This window comes from Drosophila bipectinata, chromosome XL (assembly GCF_030179905.1).
Source record: "Drosophila bipectinata strain 14024-0381.07 chromosome XL, DbipHiC1v2, whole genome shotgun sequence".
Taxonomy (NCBI): domain Eukaryota; kingdom Metazoa; phylum Arthropoda; class Insecta; order Diptera; family Drosophilidae; genus Drosophila; species Drosophila bipectinata.
Window position 1 is genome coordinate 11,583,572 of NC_091734.1, and position 10,427 is coordinate 11,593,998.

General features: G+C 42.0%; 2 protein-coding genes across 3 annotated transcripts; one reads left to right on the forward strand and one right to left on the reverse strand.

Annotated features, from left to right (window-relative positions):
* Positions 1-6,007: 6,007 nt before the first annotated feature.
* On the reverse strand, positions 6,008-7,712 carry GlcAT-I (Glucuronyltransferase I). Its single transcript, XM_017232498.3, has 2 exons — positions 7,394-7,712; positions 6,008-7,339 (listed from the first exon to the last, which is right to left on the reverse strand). Exons 1-2 carry the CDS (start codon positions 7,606-7,608, stop codon positions 6,628-6,630), a joined length of 927 nt encoding a protein of 308 aa, XP_017087987.1. The 5' UTR covers positions 7,609-7,712; the 3' UTR covers positions 6,008-6,627.
* A 363-nt stretch (positions 7,713-8,075) lies between these two features.
* LOC108119343 (uncharacterized) lies at positions 8,076-10,111 on the forward strand. 2 transcript variants are annotated; one of them, XM_043209862.2, is made up of 2 exons: positions 8,076-8,437; positions 8,501-10,111. In XM_043209862.2, exons 1-2 carry the CDS (start codon positions 8,227-8,229, stop codon positions 9,928-9,930), a joined length of 1,641 nt encoding a protein of 546 aa, XP_043065797.1. In that variant the 5' UTR covers positions 8,076-8,226; the 3' UTR covers positions 9,931-10,111. The 2 variants fall into 2 exon arrangements, with proteins under 2 accessions (XP_043065797.1, XP_017087990.2); XM_017232501.3 differs by having other exon boundaries at positions 8,077-8,437; positions 8,555-10,110.
* Positions 10,112-10,427: the final 316 nt, after the last annotated feature.

Below are 10,427 nucleotides of genomic sequence, written 5' to 3' on the forward strand. Positions count from 1 at the left end.
TGAATGAGGAAAGTCGCTTTTGGGTTTGCTGATTACTAAATGGTACTTTGTTTCCTGATCGGATACAAATTGGCAGAGCTATGGCCATCGGAAGGAGCAAAAGTGTGGAAATCGGGAAACCCACAATATTCTAGGAGAACTCCTTGGAAAAAATCGAAAAATTGAAAAACGACATTAAAGCAATGTTTTGAATGGGGATAGACGCTATTTGGTTTGCTGATTACTAAATGGTACTTTGTTTCCTGATCGGATACAAATTGGCAGAGCTATGGCCATCGGAAGGAGCAAAAGTGTGGAAATCGGGAAAACCCACAATATTCTAGGGGAACTCCTTGGAAAAAATTCGAAAAATTGAAAAACGATAATTAAGCAATGTTTTGAATGAGGAAAGTCGCTTTTGGGTTTGCTGATTACTAAATGGTACTTTGTTTCCTGATCGGATACAAATTGGCAGAGCTATGGCCATCGGAAGGAGCAAAAGTGTGGAAATCGGGAAAACCCACAATATTCTAGGAAAACTCCTTGGAAAAAATCGAAAAATTTAAAAACGACATTAAAGCAATGTTTTGAATAAGGGAAGTCGCTTTTGGGTTTGCTGATTACTAAATGGTACTTTGTTTCCTGATCGGATACAAATTGGCAGAGCATGGCCATCGGAAGGAGCCAAAGTGTGGAAATCGGGAAAACCCACAATATTCTAGGGGAACTCCTTGGAAAAAATTCGAAAAATTGAAAAACGATAATTAAGCAATGTTTTGAATAAGGAAAGTCGCTTTTGGGTTTGCTGATTACTAAATGGTACTTTGTTTCCTGATCGGATACAAATTGGCAGAGCTATGGCCATCGGAAGGAGCAAAAGTGTGGAAATCGGGAAAACCTACAATATTCTAGGAAAACTCCTAGGAAAAAATCGAAAAATTGAAAAAAGACATTAAAGCAATGTTTTGAATGAGGAAAGTCGCTTTTGGGTTTGCTGATTACTAAATGGTACTTTGTTTCCTGATCGGATACAAATTGGCAGAGCTATGGCCATCGGAAGGAGCAAAAGTGTGGAAATCGGGAAAACCCACAATGTTGTAGGGAAACTCCTTGGAAAAAATCGAAAAATTGAAAAACGACATTAAAGCAATGTTTTGAATGAGGAAAGACGCTATTTGGTTTGCTCATTACTATATGGTACTTTGTTTCCTGATCGGATACAAATTGGCAGAGCTATGGCCATCGGAAGGAGCAAAAGTGTGGAAATCGGGAAAACCCACAATGTTGTAGGGAAACTCCTTGGAAAAAATCGAAAAATTGAAAAACGACATTAAAGCAATGTTTTGAATGAGGAAAGACGCTATTTGGTTTGCTCATTACTATATGGTACTTTGTTTCCTGATCGGATACAAATTGGCAGAGCTATGGCCATCGGAAGGAGCAAAAGTGTGGAAATCGGGAAAACCCACAATATTCTAGGAAAACTCCTTGGAAAAAATCGAAAAATTGAAAAACGACATTAAAACAATGTTTTGAATGAGGAAAGTCGCTTTTGGGTTTGCTGATTACCTAAATGGTACTTTGTTTCCTGATCGGATACAAATTGGCAGAGCTATGGCCATCGGAAGGAGCAAAAGTGTGGAAATCGGGAAACCCACAATATTCTAGGGGAACTCCTTGGAAAAAATTCGAAAAATTGAAAAACGACATTAAAGCAATGTTTTGAATGAGGAAAGTCGCTTTTGGGTTTGCTGATTACTAAATGGTACTTTGTTTCCTGATCGGATACAAATTGGCAGAGCTATGGCCATCGGAAGGAGCAAAAGTGTGGAAATCGGGAAAACCCACAATATTCTAGGAAAACTCCTTGGAAAAAATCGAAAAATTGAAAAACGACATTAAAGCAATGTTTTGAATGAGGAAAGTCGCTTTTGGGTTTGCTGATTACTAAATGGTACTTTGTTTCCTGATCGGATACAAATTGGCAGAGCTATGGCCATCGGAAGGAGCAAAAGTGTGGAAATCGGGAAACCCACAATATTCTAGGTGAACTCCTTGGAAAAAATTCGAAAAATTGAAAAACGACATTAAAGCAATGTTTTGAATAAGGAAAGTCGCTTTTGGGTTTGCTGATTACTAAATGGTACTTTGTTTCCTGATCGGATACAAATTGGCAGAGCTATGGCCATCGGAAGGAGCAAAAGTGTGGAAATCGGGAAACCCACAATATTCTAGGGGAACTCCTTGGAAAAAATTCGAAAAATTGAAAAACGATAATTAAGCAATGTTTTGAATAAGGAAAGTCGCTTTTGGGTTTGCTGATTACTAAATGGTACTTTGTTTTCTGATCGGATACAAATTGGCAGAGCTATGGCCATCGGAAGGAGCAAAAGTGTGGAAATCGGGAAACCCACAATATTCTAGGGGAACTCCTTGGAAAAAATTCGAAAAATTGAAAAACGACATTAAAGCAATGTTTTGAATGAGGAAAGTCGCTTTTGGGTTTGCTGATTACTAAATGGTACTTTGTTTCCTGATCGGATACAAATTGGCAGAGCTATGGCCATCGGAAGGAGCAAAAGTGTGGAAATCGGGAAAACACACAATATTCTAAGGGAACTCCTTGGAAAAAATTCGAAAAATTGAAAAACGATATTAAAGCAATGTGTTAAATGAGGAAAGTCGCTTTTGGAATGTGAATACTAAATCTGAAATATAAATACTGCAATCATGGATTTTAATGTTAATTAATGTTTAATAAATATGTATCTGTGTCCAGAAAATATCACTATCAGTTAATACTTTGATTTATTGTGTCAAAATTCCCAAAAAAGTTTCAAACTGAGCCCACCTTCCCTCTCTGTTAAGAGATAAGGAGACTGTCTACATTGAATATTGAATTAATTTATTAATTTCCGCGAAATCTTAATCTGATTTATGAATAATTAACAGTTCCCAGAAATCGAATTTGGGCTTAGTGTTCTTTTGTTCTATAACCTTTTTGGGTATATATAACACCGAAAATCGTACATTTCGAAGACAATAGTAGATCTTCTCTCGTCAGGAAGGCACCAGTCAGCTCCTCGACAGTGGATTAATCCTTCTTGATCAATCATGGGAAAGGATCCTTCTGCCGTCGTTTTGGCAACGGCACTTGCATTTTGTGCCTTTTGTCCTTTCTTTGCCAGGTGCGATGACACCGAGCTTATTGATATTAGAAATGGCATAGACAGTTTGTGGAAAGTCCAGGTGAAATATCAAGCCGAGTTCGACAAGGTGAAGTTCGCGCAGCTGCAGGAGGTCATCGATGAGATTGATAAAGTCATGCTGGGATACAAGGGCAGAGCCGAGGTCAAGATGCCTCGGATTCGCTCGTTGAACTCCGAAGCCCGTCTCAGCTACAAGCAATGTGTGGATCCAGTCTTCGATTGGTGCCAATCCATCAACAGAAGTTTCGATCCATTCATCCGAATCTTTCGCAACAGCAACGTGTCGATAACTAATAAGAATATAATCTGGATTCAGACAGTGTCTGCTCTGGAATCGGGCCTCGAAAAAACCGGAAAATCTTTGGAATTCCTCACCTATTTCCGAAACAGTATTAAAGAGCTTGAAAATGCGTTTCGAGATATTTCGCATGATGTCCACGATGATTTCGGCCCAGGGGGCTTCTATAGCGAAGAAAAGGTGGATCTGCAGAAGAGAAACAACAGATTGAGATTTTTCGTCTGGTTTGATGCGATCGGTGACCTGGTTTTTGGACCGATTGGTCTTTCACTGGGTTTCCCAGCCGCCTTTGCCTCGTTTGGTACCGCCTCAAAAGTTCAATGGAATCAAAAGAAAACCTACGGACAAATAGAGCTTATTGATCATTTCTTCACGGTCCTGACGCAAAAGATTGAGAATGCCACCGAAATTGTGGAAGAAATGGAGAGTAACCTGGAGCTGGAAAAAAGCTATCTTCAGAATCTCCAAAGAGTAATTGCAGGCTCCAATAGTGTACGTTTTTCTCCCAAAACTCATACTCATACTTTTCAAATCTGTTATATCTCTATCTATCTTTATTTTAGGCGAAAACTGTATTGTTGTCTGACATGGCTTCTCTGCGAGTCCAATTTATTCCGAACATCCAGAGTCTAATGCATAGCTGCGCCGAGTACGTGAAATGGCTTGAACATGATGCTCCCTTTTATCAGAAGGTCAGTTGCAGAACTCGTCATTCAGCCTCCACATTCTACGAAAGCGAATCATCGCCAGCTTAAATTGCAATTGTTAATTAATTATATAAGCAATTAATAAACAATACGGTGAATAAAGGTCAAACAAGTTACTTTCTTAGTACCAACAACTATTACCTTTTATCTATAAGCTGTTTATACCCTTGCAGAGGGTATTACAATTTTGGTGAAAAGTGTGCAACGCAGTGAAGAATGTTGTAGAGTCTGCCCAGCTTTCGGAGTCTAAGGAAGAGATAAGCTTGTTGAGATTGGTTCTACCCTCAAGCCCGCTTTCTCCCTTTGAAGATGAGATGCTGGTAGCTTCGACTTGGAAAGAGGCCATCCGAATATATTCCATATTCTTCCAAGAGGCCATTCCGTCACTTCGGCTATAGTGCCTGACTTTCATGAGAAGAACCTACACTCTCGTCCTTACACGCTAGGTGCGAAAATCCGTTCCCAATACTGCCCAATTGGGGAGGAAGACCGTTCCAAGGATTTTGAACAAATGCATCTGCTGCTTCCGCATTTGTTGAATTTTTCTGAATTTTTGTTTAAATTGCTTTAAAATTAGTTTACTTTGTATCAAAAATACTTGAATGCAGGTGCTAAGTTTCGGGATTGGGATTATAAGCAAAAAAAATATCAAAAGTTTGAGTTTTTGGCCATTTTCTGGCTCTGCTCTTGGCTTGGCCAACAGCCTCTGTGCAAGTCTCTGTGAAATTAATTGTTAGTATCTTCTACTGGTTTATAAGACTCCATAAAGTATCTCTAATCTTGATCAGAATCATCTCCAGTGCCGATTATGCCATGTCTTTCTGTTTGTTTTACAGAAAAAATATTAAAGAGAAAAACTTTAAAATTGTTGATTTCCTATTCCTGTTTAGTTTTATTTTTTTCAAACCATAATTTATGAGTAATGTTGAATACATGTTTACATTGAAAAGTTCCTTGCACAGATTAAAGAAGACTACTCCAACTCATGATGCTCTATCTGTATCCCTTATAAGAAAATGGGATTCAGGGGCTTCCTGCAATTTTGTGGAGGAATCAAGGACGATACCCTCCCATCTCACTCAGACGGTATGAAGGTGAAGACATTATTGCCAAGAGGTCTGTATATACGAACAAACTCCTCCTAAAAACAAACTAATGTTAAAAATTACTAAGGTAGAGACAAGATTTCTTACCTTAACTTCTCCTTGTCCACTTCTGGTTCGATTCAAGGAATGAAAGGAACAACTGGGCTAGGATGGCCTCCCTGTGCTGGGACTTTGCTTGAAGACCGGTGATGGTAATTAGGAGTGTAGCACCGACTGCAGATAACCTTTCGGAAAATGTAGCTTTTCCGCGGAGTACTAGTACTGACTTCTGCACGTCCCCGTGCAAAAAAAATTCGAAAAAATTCGAAAAATTGAAAAACGACATTAAAGCAATGTTTTGAATTATTACTGATTACTAAATGGTACTTTGTTTCCTGATCGGATACAAATTGGCAGAGCTATGGCCATCGGAAGGAGCAAAAGTGTGGAAATCGGGAAAACCCACAATATTGTTGGGGAACTCCTTGGAAAAAATTGGAAAAATTGAAAAAAATATTTGATAAAACACTATTATAGTCTATTCCTAGTCTATAGGGGTTTTGGGGTTTTACGCCGATGGGATTCGATAAAGTAAGAAAGTTTATAATTAATATCTATTTTTGAGGAAAGATAAAGGCGTTTTTAAGGCTCTTTAAATCCAAGTCGTGTCCTTAATATGAGCTTCTAAAAAGTAAAATTACAAAAACTTTAAAATAACCACTCCACAAGTTTTAATTTTAAACGGAAATTCGTTTTATTTGCTTAGAACAGGAGGCACAATTGGGAAGCTTATAGTTGGAGGAAAGAACTATGCAAGCTCTACAGAAACTAGACATTATGTTTCGAGTATTTCAACAAGATCAATAAAAGCTTTAAAAACAATACGTTTCTTTTAAATGATAAACATTTGAAATGAGGTACATTAAGCTAACTTATTTGGGGTGACATTATCGCTTCAAAAGAATCCTCCCTAACGTTCTTAAATACTTTACACAGATATGTTACAACTTTGATTTGAGCATCGTACAGCTAATAAAATAAAGATGAGGAAACTTGCTAATACATTATAGGAGAGTGGGAGCGTCTTTTTGGATATTACAGCCAGGCAACCAAACAACTCGCATGAAATTAAGTGTAAGAATAGGATATTTTTACTTAGGATATATAGTTATTGCACTCTTTGCTTTAAAGTTGCTAAATTCTCTGGCGGATTGGATCGATCGACACTCCAGAATAGTGCGCAGACGAACACATTAAGTAAATTCACTACGTTCTTAGGAGGGCTGGCGAGGAGGACTGAGAAGTTGGCTACTTATGTACAGCTAGCGGGGATCGAGGCGGTCTCCCGGTTACACCTCCATGCCGGCGTCCGAGTGTTTGTTCTGCTTCTGCAGGGCCGCCTCGGCGGTTAGTTTGGTCTTCTCGGTGCGGGTGTGCCAGACGAGCACATCCCGGCAAGCATTGGCCAAGGGCTGAAGCTGATCTCGTGTGGTGAGGTGCCGCAGGATCTCGCTCTCCTGGTAACCTCGCTGCACCTCGTACGAGAAGATAGCCTGGGGATTCCTAATGAACAGGTCCATGCTGATGGCAAAGGCGGCCATGTCGATGGGGAAGGGACGCTCGGGTCGCCAGGCGGCGTTAAAGCCCGTCACTTTGGTGCCATCCTCGTTGAGGATAGGCTTCTCCACCATCAAACCGCCGACCAAGCCCACGGGCCAAACCCCGACACGGCCGCGCTGGATCTTGCTCATCTCGGCAAACAGTTCCGTGGAGTAGGAGTTGTCGTCGTCCATGAAGAACACTATGGAGTGCCGGTCCACGTCGACGTGGCTGCGCAGCCAGGAGAGCGCCAGATTGCGCTGCTCCACACCCCGGGGCTTGATCCAATTGGGATCCTTGCCCTGCAGCTTGAATTCCGGCGGCGTCTTGATGTTCAGCTGCGTGGATCGCTTCTCCAGCCCAGCGCGCTGCAATAGATTTTTTACCAGTGACGTTGTGGTATTGGAGTCCTCCACAATGATCCAGTGCAGGTGCGGCAGCAGCATAAACAAGTGGGATAACCTGAAAAGAAAGCGATTACTTTCCATCCACATGGTGTGGCAATGGATCAGTCACCTTGTTAGCTCCGCTTTCTGGGCGGGACGGTAATAGGTTGGCGTTATGGCGTAAATCGTAGGCAACGTGTCCGCCTGCTGTTGTGCGTACATGGCCTGCAGGTAGTCCGGACCCTGGCAGGTGCGCTTCCCGTTCCGGTGGACCATCATCAGCACCACCAGGAACACTATGATCAGCACCAGCACCTGGCGCGGTCTAATGCGCACCTCTGACATCTTGATCACCTGTTGGATCTTCTAATATACCAAGACCATATCAAGATATCGCAGCTAAAACAAACAAACCAAGTGAATCAGTGCTTTTGCAGTGTGACCAGCTTGGGTATGCTGAAGAAAGCTTTGCCATGGCGTTTGGCGCTGCCACTCTTTTTTTTGTTGGCGGCAAAATGCTTTTTGGATAATTATCGATAACAGTATTTAAATTATTAAATACAAGACCCTAACCTAAAAAACAAAGATATTTACTATTTTTATGAGATATATAAACGGGAATTATTTTAAAACACATTATTTCTTCATTTTAAATCAATTTTCTAAACCAATCCAAATGTTTACAAAAAATGCCTGATTTGAAGTTCCAAGAAACTTCCTTTCGAAGAAAGTCGCCAGAAAAAGTCATAACAATACAAAAAGTATTGCGAAGTAGACTCTGTAGTAGAACTTTCAGATTTCCTGCCATTGTATTGAAATTCTCCGACAAAGTAGCGTTTGAAATACAGTTTAGCTGAATCGGTGCTCGTTCTGATCACATTGTCACCAAATTCGAGAATACACACATCTGGCCTACAAACACGTTCACCAAAAATTCCTAGCCAGTAAATTCATAACATTGAAATGAACGATCCCGGCGGTAAATCCTGTTCGAGTGAACCATTAAATAAAGAACTAGTTGGCACAGAATCCCCAACTCATCCAGTCGAAGCTGCAATGGCAAATGCCGCTTCCAACAATGATACACACACCGATGATGGTGCTGCTCCTGCAGGAGGTCCCCCAACTGCTGAAAACATGATGATGGATGTGGATCTAGCACCAGAAACTGAAGGTTTGTCTACAGATTCCTCTAACCCAAACGATCTGGATCCAACAAATCTTTTTGGCGCTGCAGTAGCCCTACAAAACATAACCACAAACACCAATAATACCAACGATATTTTTGAAGATTCAAATACAATGGATTCTATTTCTTCATCTAATGACGCTATGTCGGAAGAAAGTCTACACGTTGCTGATATTATGGATACAGAGGAAGTACTAGTTCCCGAACAGCCACTTCCGGTCCCCATGGAAGCTCCAATTGTCGCGGAGCCATTAGTTCCAATTCTGTTCATAGAACCCCTACTGCCACCGCAGATTTTCGGATTGGAACCGCTTGGTGTTGCACAACCGTTTGTTGCTCCGCAACCGCTGCTCCCTCCGGAGCCGTTCATACCGCCAGGAGCATTTATTAATATATCACCCTTTGGTCAGCCGGAGCCGTTTGTACCGCAAGGAGCGTTTGTGCCACCGGAAGCGTTCGTTCTGCCGGAGGGCTTTCTTTCGCCAGCTTCGATCATTCGTCCGGAATCGCCCATACCATGGCGTGGTCCATCTCTACACAATCCATTCTCAGTGTTTAGCCCATTAGTGGAGTTCGATCACGATGGTTACGTCGTGACGCCCCAATCGGTTTCTCCCTCCAATCCACCCAACGGTGCTGCCCATTTTGACGCAGGAGAAGAGTACCTGTCTTCGTCGCCAGAGGATCACCCTGGGCCTATAAATCGCTTTAACGACACATTCCCCATGCCTAATCCACTTCCGGTTACACGTCCCCTCTTCCCGTCAGAGATGATAGAACCCCTTTTGGATGTGATTCCTAAGAAGAAGGCCAAGAAGAGTCACGAGGAGCAGGTGAAGGACTTGCTGGATGAGAACGACGATGAGCTGATGGAGGATACTCCGCCTCCAGAAGAGACCCCCGAGGAGAAGGCCACATCGCGCAAGCTAAAGTTTTCCGGAATCTGCCGTCTCAAAGACGAGACTCTGGAGCGGCTGTACAATCTCCATCGCCTCTCGGACGACGACCTGGCTACCGTGGGCCTGACCCGCAAGAGCCTGATCGACGACTATCGCCACCACCACGAGATGTCGATGCAGCGGGAGCGGGAGGAGGAGAAGCGTCGTAGCCAGCGCCAGAGCCGCTCCCGGGTTCCCCATAGCCGCTCCCGGCCGATGCGTCCGCTGAAGACATACAAGTTCCAGCTGCTCAACCAACTGGTGAAGGTGCTGAGCAATGAGATCGATCCGCTCACCATCTTCCGGGAGCAGCAGTTCGAGTTCGATGCCGATTACTACGAGGACGAGGCCGTCGCCATGATGCCCATCAAGGAGCGCGAGAGGCGTCGCTTCGAGTCCTTCTGCGATCACCTGGACAACATGTTCATCTGTGGCGATCGCAACATGGCCGTCGACATGGTCGTGGACGCCCTCATCCGTCTCAACAGGCGCCGCAAGCAGATGGCCCTGGCTGCCTACCAGGCGGCCAATCTCTCCTAGATCCTGTCAAGCCACCTCAAACGTGAAGCTACCGGAGGCCGGGAACAGGACTCTGGAGCAGTGCCTTTGCTGTTTATTTGTTTATGACCTTATCATTTAATTTACCCACGAATATACATACGATTCTTGCCAGCCAGTTACATTTTGAAATAAATTTAGATTATAATGTAAAATGAAATTCCAACGTTGGTATTTTGTGTCAAAATAAAAAATATAAGAAACTAGTCGAATCTAATTACTAATATTAATAACTATTATAATTACATTTACTTTTTTAATTACTTATATACATATGTAGTAATAGATAACCGAGAAGGTTAATGGTAATTTCTATTATAAGAAGTATATTAAAAATGATCTTTATAAGAACTTGATTATCAGGCCATTTTCTGAAATGAGATTCGAAATAAAATATTAAATTTATTATTAAACAGTTCCTAGTAAGATATATTTTAAATATTACTATTATAACCATAAGTTAGCATACCATAGATGTA